Source organism: Halyomorpha halys, unplaced genomic scaffold (assembly GCF_000696795.3).
Source record: "Halyomorpha halys isolate HHAL.00 unplaced genomic scaffold, Hhal_1.1 Scaffold361.1, whole genome shotgun sequence".
NCBI lineage: Eukaryota > Metazoa > Arthropoda > Insecta > Hemiptera > Pentatomidae > Halyomorpha > Halyomorpha halys.
The window spans coordinates 282,797-298,785 of NW_027108072.1; the positions used below are offsets into that span (position 1 = coordinate 282,797).

Genomic DNA, 15,989 nt, shown 5'->3' on the forward strand with positions numbered 1-15,989 from the left:
GTTTTTTTTATTTTATTTTATTTTAGTATGTATGAGATCATTCATCACTATTACCTATTGCTCACAACTGTGTGGCAGATTGTAATATCTATCAATAAATAAAAAATTATTTAAAAAAAAAGTAGCATCAGCACTTTTTTAAAAAAATTTTTCTAACCTTAATCTTTATTTCATGTATATACAATTACAGAATATATATGAAATAAAGATTTAGGTTAAAAAAAAAAAAGAAAAAGGCTTTTGCATCAGTGCAAATCTCGGATATATTATATATATTGCTGTTTTCGAACAACCATTTCAGTAACATAATTTTAAAACTTTTTGAATTTGGTTCAATGGAGTTTAATATAAAAAATTAATAAGTTCTCAGGATGACATAAATCACATATTTACACTAATTTGAATTAAAGATGCAAAACCACCACTTGGGGAACAACTGAACATAGTTATTTTGTTTTACTGTAAATAGTAATTTTTGGAGCATATAGTTATTAAAAGCCCCTATATTTAATATTCAGCTGGAAGAGCATTTAGTTTGCTTCAAAGATGTTTCCTGGGCAAAATTCTTTCCAACTCTTCCGAATCGTGGACCCTACCCTCACCTGGAAACATAAGAGTCGGATCCAATTGATGGAGATGAGTTATCTTCGTAACGTGGAAGGAAAGACATGACGAGATAGAATACGGAATAGCACCATACGGACTATGGAGTTATATCGTCTGAGAGCATCTTAGAGGAGCACAAGCTAAGGTGGTTCGGATACCTGCTTAGGATGGACCAGGAAAGAACTGCCAGAATGACGTATGAGACTCGCGTGGAGGAATAAGACCATGAAGAAAACCGCGCATTTCCTGGGAGGAGAGTTTGGAGTAGGAGAAGAGAGTGGTCCAAGAACGAGACATCAGGTCCAGACTCTGCATATTGTAACCCAAAACTGCGCAAGCGGTAAAGGCGATGAAATGATTATGATGATTTAATATTCAGTTTGTTAACTCTCCCCCACCCCCTTATGTCGTCTTCTTTTTTCACTAACTATCCCACCAGATAGGGAAAAAAACTCTTTCTGATGTGACGGATGCTGCCATTACTGACAAATACTTCATTGAATCTTTAACCATATAAGAATTCTTATAATTATAATTATAAGAGTAAAATGTTAATGGCTTGTCAGTCATTTTGGAAAAATATTCCCAAACGACGAAAAACAACCCCAAACAATAGTTCCGAAACGTTGTGCAACATTATGATAATTTAGAATAATATTGCAATAATGTTGCATAACGTTTCGGAACTATTGTCCCATATTCATGTACTTTAATAAACCTACAAGTGATAATTCACTATAACAAAAATCCTCATAATTAGTCAAACGTTTTGACTAAAAACTCAATTTATTTGTGAACTCAAACTCAAAACTCAATTTGTGAATCAATTCAATAATTTCCTTTGTGATTGAATTAAATTAATGAAATTATAAATACACATGGATGAGGATTGTTGTTATAGTGAATTATCACTTGTAGGTTTATTTGAGTATATGAATATGGGACAGTCCCGAAAAGTTGTGCAACATTATGATAATTTAGAATAAAATTTATACAAATTTTGGAAGTTTTTAAAAATTTTTATTGAAATTTACTTACCAGACTTCCAAAAAAGAAAATCCAGGGATAAAGATAAATTAAAATGTCAACCCACAACCAATAAACCAATCAGAGCGCTTCGAATGTTGTTATAACCAGAACCCTCCATGAGGGTTTAAAACAGTTTAAACGAGAGCGGCCACTTAAGTTTCTGTTTATTTGTTTTGTTCTCAATAATTAAGATGTCTCCCAAAAGTAACGTTTGGGAATATTTTTTCAAAATAACTGACAAGCCATTAACATTTTACTCTTATAATTATAATTATAAGAATTCTTATATGGTTAAAGATTCAATGAAGTATTTGTCAGTAATGGCGGCATTTTTTTTTCCCTATCTGGGCCCTGTTTCTTAATGAAAGCTAATAGTATAAGTTGATAGTACAAGTGTAAAAACTAAAGTTGTAATAATAGTAATTCTTATTTTTTTCATGATTAAGATGACTATTAGTAATATTAGAGGAATTAAAAAATACTAAAGTACAAGTTACTATTGAACAAGTATGTATAATTGAATTAAGATAAATCTACAAGACTAATAGCATTAGTTTGTACTTTATTATGTAACAGGGCCCTGGTGGGATAGTTAGTGAAAAAAGAAGACGACATAAGGGAGGGGGGAGAGAGAGTTACCAAACTGAATATTAAATCATCATAATCATTTTATCCCCTTTACCGCTTGCGCAGTGTGGGGTTACAATATGCAGAGTCTGGACCTGATGTCTCGTTCTTGGACCACTCTCTTCTCCTACACCAAACTCTCCTCTCAGGAAATGTCTTCTTCATGGTCTTATTCCTCCACGCGAGTCTCATACGTCATTCTGGCAGTTCTTACCTGGTCCATCCTAAGCAGGTATCCGAACCACCTTGGCTTGTGCTCCTCTAGGATGCTCTCAGCCGATTTAACTCCGAGGCTAGTCCGTATGGTGCTATTCCGTATTCTTTCTCGTCATGTCTTTCCATCCACGTTACGAAGATAACGCATCTCCATCAATTGGATCCGACTCTTATGTTTCCAGGTGAGGGTCCACGATTCCCGTTATCCCGTTCTTGGCGTGAAGGTAGGAAGTACTTTCTCCTCCCTCCACATTGTTGATAGTAATCCGTTCCTCCATTTATTTTGAATTTAAACGTTTCATAACTACATTTATTTACTTGACAAACGGTCTAAACTTCCAATATATTACAAAAGACTGATCTACATGACTATTATAAGGCCTATCTGGACATACGGAGTTGAGCTTTCGGGCTCCACTAAACCATCGAATTCCTCCAGAATTCACTCCGTACAGTCCAAAATCCTCCGTAAAATCCTTTATGCAACTTACTTTGTCACAAATCAAGTCATCCATCAGGACCCAATCCTTCCATGATAAACTTCCCAACCACCCAAATCCACTTGTTTCTAACCTGGCTTCTCCTTCATTACTTAATCCTTCTAGGCGTCTGAAAAGAAGATGGCCTCGAGATCTTTACCTCTAGAAATGTCATTGGAGTTCTATCAATGGGTAGATTCTCTACATGTTTGTATGAAGTCATTATATCACCCACACCAAATTTACTTGTTGTATATATTTTTATACAGTTGTAAAAAACAATAAATAAATTATTTAAAAAAAAGGAAAAAAAGAATTAAATTTAATTTTTTGTTTTATGTTACTGCTGCAATTTAAAAAATGAAAAATTGAGACAAACGTAAAACATCAATATTATAGGACCATCGGCTTCAATAAATTGATTTTCAGAACATCGATGTTTTTCCCGAAACATTATTATTATCCCTAATCGATTAGTAATTAGTTCAGCAGCAATTTTTATATAAACATTCTTGTTATGTATGATACCAATAAATTTTTTTAAAAATTGTTTCGTGAGTTCAGAGTTGTCGACAATAAGGGTATTCATAATCTTTAGTTTAACATGTGTTAAATGGAAAAACTTATGTTAAATGAAGAAATATTTCCATATTTTACCATGTTAAATGATATAACATATAACATGGTTGAGAGTCGGTTAATAGGTCTGTTAAATAGAGAGTGACGTCCCGCAACAGGCCAGCTGAGCTCGTCATCATTTTGTTTGTTATGTAAAGTTACTTGCTCGTTGTTTGTGTTTTGATTGTATTAGTTTTGTTTTGGATGTTTTTACAACTAATAAAGCTATGGATGGCAATAATAATAATAATAATAATGAAATGACAGTTGTTAATTAGCTCATATTGTTTCCCTTTCTAACAAGTTAGAAGGCCACTCGCACTCAGTAGCCAGACTTTCAGTTTTCACTCAATTTAGTAATATTGTAATAAATTACTTTACTTTAATTAAAACTCAGAAGTAAACAATAACATGAAGTTTTGGAAGGAAAGGTTATAAAACAAGTTCCTCAAAAATTCCGCCAGCAGCTCTTATGTATTTAACATGACTTTAAATAGGGCTGCTCACAATCCTATACTTATAGCATTCAACATTTAAAAAAACAACATGAATACCCCTATTGAAGAACAAAACCAACTCGGCTCTTAATTTAACCTCATGACTATCACCTTAAACCTAAAAGAGAAATATACAATTTCACGTTTTTCTTTTTTTTCTTCCTATTGCTCATAATGTATTACTTCCCTGAGCTTTAGACTTGTGTTTATAAGACTTAATTTTTTGCTAAAATTCTTCTTATTATTGTTATTTAAAACACAATTTTTCACTTCCGTAAAAATGTATTTAAATTATGATAGGAAATCATAATGGATAAGAATGAATAAGAATTATGTCGTTGAACTGGAAGTCCTATAAGCGTGAAGATAACCTGGTATTAAAAATGTAAACTTCTTATCCGCGCCTCCTTAGTGATAGTAAAACAAATTCATATCGGAAGAAGATAGTTGATTATATGAAGTAGATTGTGGGAAGATAGTCCGGGAGGCGGTCAATAAAGCCATCAAAATAGTTAAAGGAAACTATTCATTGTTAACAAATGTTTCCCCCCGCTTTGCCTCCTTCAAAATGAGGCGAAACGTTTGTTAACAATGAATAGTTTTATTTGACTATTTTGATACCTTTATTGACCGCCACAGGGACTATCTTCATAAAAAAAACTAATTCAATTTTCCATGCCTCGTTCTGCAGGTAATTTAAGTTTATACTACTAAATAACAATTAATCGATTATTATTAATGGTCTAAAGTGTTAATTATGGATTATTAAATTGTTATTAATGAATTAAAGTGTAGCTTGAATAGCTATGTTTTTATTTACTTTATTTTATATTTCAATTGTTATTATATTAATAATTAAATAGATACTTAATATCAAGTTATTTATAATTGATATAATTTGATGGAGATGATCAGGGCTGCGGTATCAAGGCAGCCAAGTATAGTTCCGGGAAATAAAAAATGGCGGCTGTTTCAAAACATTAACTTTTCATTCGGAGCTCTATATCTTAAAAACTACCAACAACACTAGAAAAGTTAATAGAACATTACTTAAAGGAGAGTAAATTTGCTGAATTATGAGCCCTAATAGAGCTATTTACGTCCAATAGTTCTCGCTAGGTAGCTTTTTAAAAAGCAACATTTCTTAAAAATCTACTGAAAGATTATTAGTAGTTAGTTAATTTATTTTGAGAAATCTATATCTCAGGAACTATGTGACGTATAGATGTCTCTCGTAGAGACATAATTAGAGATTAGCTCTCAAGTTAAAGCTAGTTTAACTTACTATAAAGTAGTTTATGACCTTTACCTTCGTAGGAATAGTAGTTTTCATGATATTTCCTAAAATGAATTGATTTATATTCGGACGATAAGTTTGAGTTTTGAAAAACTTTATTTCAGAAACCGTAGGACGTACAGATGTATGCCAGCGCTCAAATTAAAGCTAGTTAAATTTACTATAAAATAGTTTATAACGTTTATCTTTGTAGAAGTAGTAGTTTTTATGATGCTTGATAAAATAAATTCACAAACTGTTAATTTCTAGTTGTTCGTATAAAATATTTGATTTTTTAAAAAGTATATTTCTAGACTCATAAGACACACATATGTCTGCCAAAACTCAAGATAAAGGGAATTTAACTTACTATAATGTAGTTTATGGCACTTATCTTCGTAGCGGTTGTAGTTTATATGATATTAGCATATGAATAAAAATTTGGCAAATGAAAATTTATCCGAACAACTATAAATCAATTTATTTTAGCAAATATCATGAAAACTACTACTCTTACGACATTAAATGTATTAAACTACTTCATAGCCCATTAAACTAGCTTTAATTTGAGTACTAACAGACATCTGTAAGTCAAATGGTTTTGGAAATATAGATTTTTCAAAATAAATTTACTAACCACTGATCTTTCAGTACGTTCTGTACAACATATTCATGAAATGTAGCTTTTTAAAAAAATATATCTTGGGAACAATTGAATGCAAAACAGCTCTACTAGGGTTCATATTTTAGCTAATTTACTCTACTTAAATGATGTTCTCTTAGATTTTCTATCGTTGTTGGTATTTTTAAAATTATAGAGCTTCGAATGGAAAAATAATTATTTTTAACGTTTTTAATAGCCGCCATTGTTTATTCCCCCTACGTATACTTAGGAGACTCATCAATTTTGACTAGTAATTATACATAGTTTTCATTAAAGTAATAAAAAATTGGGGTGGAATAACTGACTTATCCTTTTTAACTCCTCTTGGGCTCTTGTACTATATTTTTTTGATAGTTCATATGCCTCTACCTTTACAGTTTTTGTAATGTTTTTACCTTTACATTGATTCTACCTTCTTTGTATCTTATTGTAGCTTTATACCTTTTTCTTAGTATATTATTGTAGCCCTGATGAAGACTTACACCGTGGATCGAAACTTCGGCAGAAAATAAATAAATTATAACTATTTTACTTCCTTCTTTACGGCAGCTGATTGATTCTAAGCAATTTAAGAGTAAGAGCAGAAAGTTAATTTCACTAAATTTATATTTTTATATTTCTGATATTCTTTTGTTTAAGAAAAAATTTAAATGAAAGTGAAATATTATTGAAAGTACTTCTATGAAATTGGACTTTGTCAATCTGTCAACTGAAACGCTCTTTGGACTTTTAGCAGGGGAAAGTATTAACAAAGTGAATAATACAGAAATATCTCTTCTGAAACAAGCGAGGATTAATTTGAACCCAAAGTAATGTTATAAAAATTAAAGAATTCTTTTATAATTTTAACAAGCATACCTATATTTTGAATTGAATAATTTAATAATAATTACTTTTTTAACAAAAGACTCTCCATTGTGTAATTTCTTAAAAATTAATTAAATATACGAGTAGAGAAGTCATTGTAAATCAACACTGAAGGTCCAATTTAATTGCTCATTACACACTAAGCCACATCTAACAAATGACTAGCTGTTCGACGAGCTATCTATAACCGAACACTTAAGACAAAAAGACAGATATAAACTTATATTACTTGCAAACGAGGCATGAAAACATCAATTTGTTTTATTATCACTACACAAAGGAGTTGCGGATAAGAATTTTACGTTTTTAATACCATATCAGTGGCGTAGCACGTGCGTCAATTTTAAATTGAACTCCCCTTATTTAGGTATATCAATTTAAAAGAATAAAATATACAGTAATGCTAAAGAACATTTTGGCAAGAGCATTCATATTTATGGACTATTGTACAGGTTCCAAAAAATATAAGTCATGAAATGAAATGGTCCAAATTTTTACAAGATATAATTATTATTTATTGTGAAATTTTGATGCCCACTAAAAGTACCATATCTTCGTAGGGGTTGTAGTTTTCATGATATTTGCTAAAATAAATTGATTTGGACTAAATTTCGGATGCAAAATTCATATTCATATTCGAATATCATGAAAACTAAAACCCCAACGAAGATACGTGTAATAAACTACTTTATAGTACATTAAATTAGCTTTAATTTGAGTGCTAATAGACATCTCTACGTCAAATGATTTTTGAGATATACCATAGATTTATCAAACTAAATTCACTACTTCAGTACATCTTTTATGAGATGTTGCTTTTTAAAAGCTGTGTCATGTGAACTATTGAACGTAAATAGCTCTATTAGGGCTCATATATTAGCAAATTTAATCTTCTGGAGGAATGGAACATGGAACATCATTTAAATGTTCCAATAGGTTTTTTGTGTTGTTGCTAATTTTAAAGATTGGAGCTTCGAAAGATAAAATCATTTTTTTTAATGTTTTGAAACATTTTTGATTCTCCCAACCTGTAACTTGCCAGACTCATCAATTTTGACTTGTAATTATACATAGTTTTTATTAAAATAATCAAAAATAGGGGTGAAATAATTGTCCTTTTTCTCCTCTTGGGCTCTTACTATGGTACACCACTGTACTATTTTCAACCTTAAATGAAGAGAAAAATCATGTTGCAAAGTGTATACAATAAATCGATTCAATTACTTTTAGGAATAAAGAATTGGTTTTACATTTAAATTGAGTAAATTTATCCATAATCAAAATGAATCCCAAACCTCAAAAGCCGCCTGAATACCGATCCTCCTACCGTCCTATCTCTTTGTTACCTATCATGGGCAAAATCCTTGAGAAACTCATCTTAAGACGCCTGTACCCTATCCTTGATTCTAACCACATAATCCCAGATCACCAGTTTGGTTTCCGAACATCCCACTCCACTATCCTACAATGCCATCGTGTGGTTGTTGTAGTCTCGTCTTCATTGGAGCGCGGAATGTATTGCTCGGGAGTCTTTCTTGATGTAGAACAGGCTTTTTATCGAGCCTGGCACCCAGGACTGCTATACAAGATCCTACCCCCTACATACTTCCTCATTAATCGTTCTTATCTCTCCGACAGATTATTTCAAGTAAATTACAATGGCGCTTATTCATCCCTATTCCGTCAGTCTGCTGGTGTACCTCAGGGTAGTATTCTTGGTCCTATCCTTTATACAGTTTTCACAGCTGACATTCCAACCCATCCTAACACTATCCTCACCACGTATGCCGATGACACACGTCTATTGTCAGTGAACAATGATCGTTACATTGTATCCCAAACCCTACAATCCCACACCGCCACCCTTGAAGAATGGTGGCAAAACTGGAGGATTAAAATTAATTCCAATAAATCCCACCAAATCACACTTACCCTTCGACGTAAACCAATGACCTCTTCCCCTACAGTATCCTTTAACAATACCCCACTTATTCCTGTCGGACATCTGTGGGATCCGTTACTTAGGACTACATCTCGACAAATAACTGACATGGAATCCTAATACAAGACTAAAAAGACAAGAAACTGCGTTTCGTATTAGCTATTTTATCTCAACGATTTTTCTTGACGATTACATTTCCTGCCCGTCTTTTCGACCCGCACTCTTCGGACACTTCCAACAAATTAATCAATTCAGCCAGAATCTCCGCCGAAGCTGTTGTAAGTGCCTTCTCTATCTAATATACCTTACTTTCTTCATTTCCTATTCTCTATATTTCTTCTTCCCCTTATTACTTTTTTTAAAATATTGTTTTTACATACGCTCTATTCCTTATCTATTTCTTCTGTGTCTTAATTTAACTAATTTTTTGTAATCATCTATATAACTAAATTTTTTTAGAATTTCAAAACTTGAAATAGAATTATAAAGTGTGAAATATGGGCGTTGATGACCTCAGGGCTTTACCCCTGGGGCCCTAAAGCCCAAACCAACAACAGCAAATAAATTTTTTTAAAATTTTACTCATCAATATAACTTTCTTGCCCATTACATATGTATGTATATATTTATTCACATTGTTATTCATATATTATTTATTTATCAGTGGATCATATATTTAATTTTTCTTTCATATTGTTCAATATGTTGATTCAAATAGTTTTTCAGTTTTTTGACACTACTTACATATCTTCTTACCTATATAACATTACATTTCTTCTTTCATTGTTATCAAGCTGTTACTGTCTAATTCCATGGTTATTAATCAACTATATTTTATTTTCAATTCATTGTTATGTATATTTCCAAATTCGTTAGTTTATTATTTATTTTTATTTTTATGTTTCTCTGAATGATGGTGGTTATCTCTTTTTGTTTCATAGCCCTAATGAAGGCCTGAAATTCAGGTCGAAACATCGGTACAAATAATTAGTGTGCTAATCGAAACCCTCCCCCCCCCCCCCATACCACATTCTCTACTTATTATATATTTTTAGTTTGAGGGGTACCACAAGGGTGCCACGAATATTGTTAGTCCAAAAATAGTACCATGGCGAAAAAAGTTTGGGAATCACTGCGCTAGGGTTCAGCAAGGATAATGTCCTACTGCCTTTGAATACTTTTTATTTAACACTTTGAGATCTTGTGTATTTTCTCAACTCTATCGTCTCTAAACTGAGGGTTTATCATTTACCTGGTTTTAAAAGATTTTCATTTGAAACGTAATTTATATTTAATTGAGTTTAAGATAATTTAATTTAATTTAAATTGCGCACGTATCTGATAAAAAGCAATTCTGAAACCACCTGTAAAGGAAGGAACACTTGACATTCATTACAGAATAATAAATACATTGTTTAGTACTATCCATTTTATATGTAAACATTTCATTTTGTTTACTCTATAACATGAATAGCTTTGATAATGTATAATGAATTAATACTTAAAATCTACAATTTGGCATTGAAATAGGTATAATAGATAACAAACTGTTCATATAGATATATATTGAAGAAATATTTTATTTTGTTTCACATAAAAGCAAATGTAAATATGATAATTCCAACAAAAATAAAGTAATTAGGAATTAAAAGAAAATTTCAAAGAACATAAAAAATAATAATTATAAAAATTAATCATCCAACAATACTGCGCAAGTATAAATGAGGAAAACCTCACCATCTTTGCTTTTTCAAATCAGAACCTCTATTTTTTATTCTATAATCGAATTCTACGTTTAATATTCTGAAGAATCGATATTTATAGAACGAGTTTGCTTTATTTTTACTTTCATTTACTTGTATAAATGTAGAGATATATAGTAAGGAAAAGTATTGCGATCTTCAAAAATTTTGAATTCGAGATTGCGACGGAAATCTGTGAGTGAACAATTAAAAAAAATACACATTTTGAGTTCAAAAATACCTAATTTCGCAAAATGGTTTGTTTGTGAAAAGTCTAGTTCAAAAACGAAGGTATATGCAAGCAACTATATCGATAAAATCGACCGACCCACTAGGCATTTTTTAGCTTAGTTCATCGAATAGGCATCGTAGATTCCCTGAAACGTCCTCTATGCAAGATGGGGGACATGGATGGGGACCATCTTTTGGCGTGTGTTGGTCTGGAGGATGTTGAGCGAGATGCGGACCAACCAAGAGGACGAATAAAATTGTATTGGGCTGCGAGAGGGAAAATGGCGTAATAGCCCACTTCCTGTGGCGTAGGGGGAAAAAAAGCTTAGTTCATACAGGGCATCTAAGATAAGTTTGCTTCCCTCCACTGGGAACAAACCAAGAGGCAGTCCGGAACTTGGGAACACTCAACCAGTTCGGGATTAGACAGGTTTTTGGAACACATTTATCCCCCTATTCTCGGTCTGGTAAGTCACGAATACGGGAGGTTACTAGTTTCTTATTGATTCTCGTTTTACTTTGTAGCAAATATATTGACAGCTCTGTTCTGACGTGCTATTTAAGAACGCAGTATCATCCAAAAAGTCATTTTTGAGATTTCATAATCATTGTGTTCAGAAAAAACTGCCTCTTTTTAAGTTTAAGTTTATTGTGAAACAGCGCAACAATTTTCTTAATTTTAATTTTTTAAAATGCAGTATATTTGGTCCTAGAATGGGATTAACTTATGATAAATGCAGTAATTTATGGCTTTTCATAACAGAGGAAACATGGACTCGACCATTCTCAGCCACTATTTTCATGAATTCAAACATGGCTTGAGAGTGGATAGTTTCCCCTCTACTCAGTTTACTTGACATATTATGCTTATAATATTGCGATAGTAATGTAAAATAGTTTTGAAAAACTGATACGAGGAATTTCTATTTGTAAAGTTGCAGAAATAGGTCGATGCTACATAAGGAAACGTTAGGAAAGGTAGTCCAGTCGACTGAGTAGGTCTGTTCCAACAACCACTTTTGACTATCCAGAACTGTACAGGGCATGCGCATTATAGGATTTGGGAGGGAAAAACTAGTACTACGCATGCTCCGTAGAGTTAGAAGTGGTTGTTGGAACAGACCTAGTGGACAGAAGAGTTGGTGGGAGAACGTTTGCCATTGCGCATCTCCCCCCTCCCTTTACTCACAGGCAAACTCATCTTGGATGTATTATACATCACGTCCACTCATTCACTGACCAAGGATCACATTTTCATCCCGACTCATTCACTTGTGGCCTGCAACTGGCTTGGCAATTCCAAAAAGTAAAATTTCTTAAAATTATCCCCACTCAAAATTGGCGGACCCAACTTTAAAATTGATAAAATTTATTTTTGAATGCCTATTGTGACTAAATAGTTATTGCTATTAATTAACAGATTGGATCAGTAGCTAAAGATTTTGTGAAATCTACTATCGAATTAGTATCAATTTTTGTCTTAACAATAATTGTACTTACTTCCGATTATTTTTTAATTCCTCCCAATTCATAAACCCCATAGGGCTCAAATGGTATGAAATAAATCACCAGGTAAGAAAAATGGGAAGTTTAAAAAAGATAGTTACGGAAGAATGAGAAAAATTCTGGATAATTACAGCGAAGTTTATAGGATCCACAAATTGAGCGATAACATAACACAAATAGTGTTTCCTAAATTGAATCCAATTAACAAATCAAATCATATTCCAAATTTATTATGAGGAGGTTATAAAACGATCCTGTCCACCATTTGCCTAAAACTCACTTTTTATATGGTTTAATGTTAGGATGATCCAGTTTAATCTCAACACTTTCTTTTAAGTCAACAACGTTTCGTCCCTATAGATCATTATCAAGGAAACAACCTCAATTATTCACTACTCACAAATCATTTAGATTTTTTTTTCCTTAGCAGTCTAATTGCTCATGCCATGTAATAAAACATAATCTCAATACAAAAACTATTCTTTAAAAATTTAATAAGCACATCAATAATACTAACAATTAGATTGAAGGTAATGATGAGAATAATAATAAATAAGTAATAATTATTTCCTTAATTATGATATTTTTACTTACTTACGTAATTACCTATATAAACATTTTAATTTTTGCTTCTTTCATCACTTTATTTGTATTTATTTCATTCTGTACAATCATTTACTTTATGTCATTCTGTTTATATTTTCTTTTTCCTATTTTATGTTCTTTGTTCTTAGCCCTTGAGAAGGCTAGAAATTCTGGCCTAAACGTTAGCACTATTTAATAAGTTATATCAACTTACTTGCGTCATATTCTGGTCGTACCCCCTAACCATCTTCTCCTCATATAGATTCAAAGTAGATTTTATTGTTAGTATTGTTGCATTGAGTAAAAAGAGAGGAAAAAATTTAAAGAATAGTTTTTGAATTGAGATTGTATGTATTACTATATGACTTGGGCAATTAGCCTGCAAATGAATGAAATTTTTTTTAATTAACTTAATCAATAATTGAGGTTGCCTTCTTGATAATGGCCTAAGGGCCGAAACGTCGGAGACATAAATAAAGTGTGGAGAGTAAATTGGATAATTAAAGTTGGTGTTATTATTAATATAAACCACTCTCAGACAATTATTTCATAAATATATTAAATTAGTAAGTTAAAATAATAGTTTCTGATGCAGTTAGTTATTATTCAAAATCCGTTAATCCATAACATCTGGGAAACATGAGTCTGATTACGTTTCTATTTAAACTTCATAAAAGTTAAGGTCCAAGAGTTTCATTCGTTGTTTTTTTAAATATTTTTAGAAAATCATTTGTTTTAATTAAAACATCTGTTATCGATAGTCCGGACTGTTAAAAATTTTACATGCTAAACATTTTCTGCTCTAGACGCGGTAGCCTAAAAAATATGGGGGATCCCTAGCATTTTCTACTTTTGCTAAATTGTTAATGCGAACCTGATTAGTGTTTCCTGTTTTCAAAGTATTTCATTTGTTAAGAAATTCTCATTTGATTTAGAAAAAGACAATTGTTATTATTTACCTTTCACAGGAATCTGGTACCTCATTGGAGTGGAGAGGTTCTGAAAGTAGAAGTAAAGATAAAATCACTGTTAACACTCTGACGTTCATGATGGAGTAATAAACACCGCTTTTAGTCCTTACATTATTATATATAACCTCCCCCCTTATCGGAATGAGATAACTAGCTCATGAGTACGAAGTGAATGCTAATTTGTAATTTAGATACACTTTATTTAACCGCAGAGAACAATCGAGTGATTGCGTTCAACGAATCCATATATCTATGTCATTAACTTGGCAATTACTTCAGCAAGGAAAAGATAATGATTTCCATCTTGTAAAAACAGTCTTCCCTCTGCTCTCATTGTCACATAAATAATAACAGTTCACAGATTCTAGTAAAGTATATGATTGGTTAATTGTAATACAAGTTTTAAGGAAATAACCTATTCTAGCTTAATCGGTGCTTGCACAGTATAAGGTATGTTTTAACAACCACTTCTGACTGTTGGGGACTGTAACGAGGGGTATTCTCTCCCAATCCTGTACTGCGCATGTTCCGTAAGTTATGAATAGTCATAATAGTACAAGAGCCTAAGAGGAGAAAAAAGGCAGTTATCTCACCCCAATTTTTTATTACTTTAATAAAGACTATGTATAATTACTAGCCAAAATTGATGAGTCTGCAAGTATAGGCAGGGGGAATAAAAAATAGCGGCTGTTTCAGGACGATAAAAAGAAAAAAATTTCATTTGAAGCTCTATATTTTAAAAAGTAGAAACAACATAAGAAAACCTAAGACAACGTCATTTAAAGAATAGTAAATTTGCTAAAATATGAGCCCTAATAGAGTTATTTACGTTAAATATTTTTCGAGATATAGCTTTTTAAAAAGCAAAATTTCTTAAAAATCTACTGAAAGATTAGTAGTTAGTTAATTTATTTTGAGAAATCTATGTCTCAGAAACTATGTGACGTACAGATGTCTATTAGCACTCAAATTAAAGCTGGTTTAATGGACTATAAAGAAGTTTATGACCATCTGATAAAAATTATAATGAAAACATATGTAATTCATTTGTTTATAAAATTTATAATAACCAGATAATCTGATAAAGAACATGAAAAAAAATATTAGCTGTTTTTTTAACCAGAGTAGATGATGTGCTATGGGGACCGGTTTACAATTTAAAAAAAAATGCTTAACTCAATATTGATAAAAATATACTTTTATATTTGAGGGGTTACCTGATAAATTAAAAAAAAAAAATGTAAACCATTTTGTGAATAAAAACTACTTGTGATAAGAAGATTGCTGGGGGTGCGGACACCAAAAATACACAAATAAACGATACTTATTTATTTGTACTGGCCTTTTGACATTAATTTCAGATCTTTATCGGGGTTAAAAAACAAAACGAGATAACAACCTTAATTCAGAGACAAAAATATAAAGAAAATAATAATAAACAAGCTTGGCAAAATACATAACAATAAATTCGGTAGGTAGTAGTAAATTAATAATAATAGAACATAAAATATAATATTATAAATGTCAAAAAAATAACACCAACTGAACGCAGACAGGGATGATTATAAACTATAATGGCCACTAATTAGCAGGAACTGATTTTAAAACAAAGATGGTCGGCCTGTTGCCTGGTGATCCCTTAGCAACGGTTTAACTTAGCAACTGTTTCTTTTACACTTAATTATAATAAAAAATATAAATTCATCTTTTTTTTCTAAAATAAAATAAATTTCTGAAGGAAATGATACAAATAAAATAAATGTAATTAAATTAACTTCTAATACTAAATGAATACTATTTACAAAATATTCACAAATTAATTATTAAATATGGCGTTAACACTTTCTATGCAGAGTTGGGCAAAAATTATTCGATTGACAAGAGACGAATACTTTTTTATTCGAAGTTTTTATTCGATTTACGAGAGACGAATAAATTTTTATTCGAATAAAAATACGAGTAAACAATCCGAATACTTGTTTATTCGAATATTTAAAATACTATTTCAATCGAATAAAAAAATGAGTAGAATGAAAAATTATTCGAATAAAAAATTAGTGGAATACATATTATTCGAATAAAAAATGTGAACGCGCCTGACGTGACAACTTTACGCTAAATATTGGAATAATA

The 15,989-nt window shown here is 31.5% G+C and overlaps 1 protein-coding gene across 1 annotated transcript in view; it reads right to left on the minus strand.

Annotated features, from left to right (window-relative positions):
- The window catches only part of LOC106681721 (trehalase), a gene marked incomplete in the record, with an annotated part of 50,404 nt that extends 36,133 nt beyond the window's left edge, over positions 1-14,271 (minus strand). Inside the window, 1 exon segment of the mRNA XM_067046471.1 lies at positions 13,845-14,271. Within this exon segment, the coding sequence (XP_066902572.1) occupies positions 13,845-13,933 (89 nt within the window).
- Positions 14,272-15,989: the final 1,718 nt, after the last annotated feature.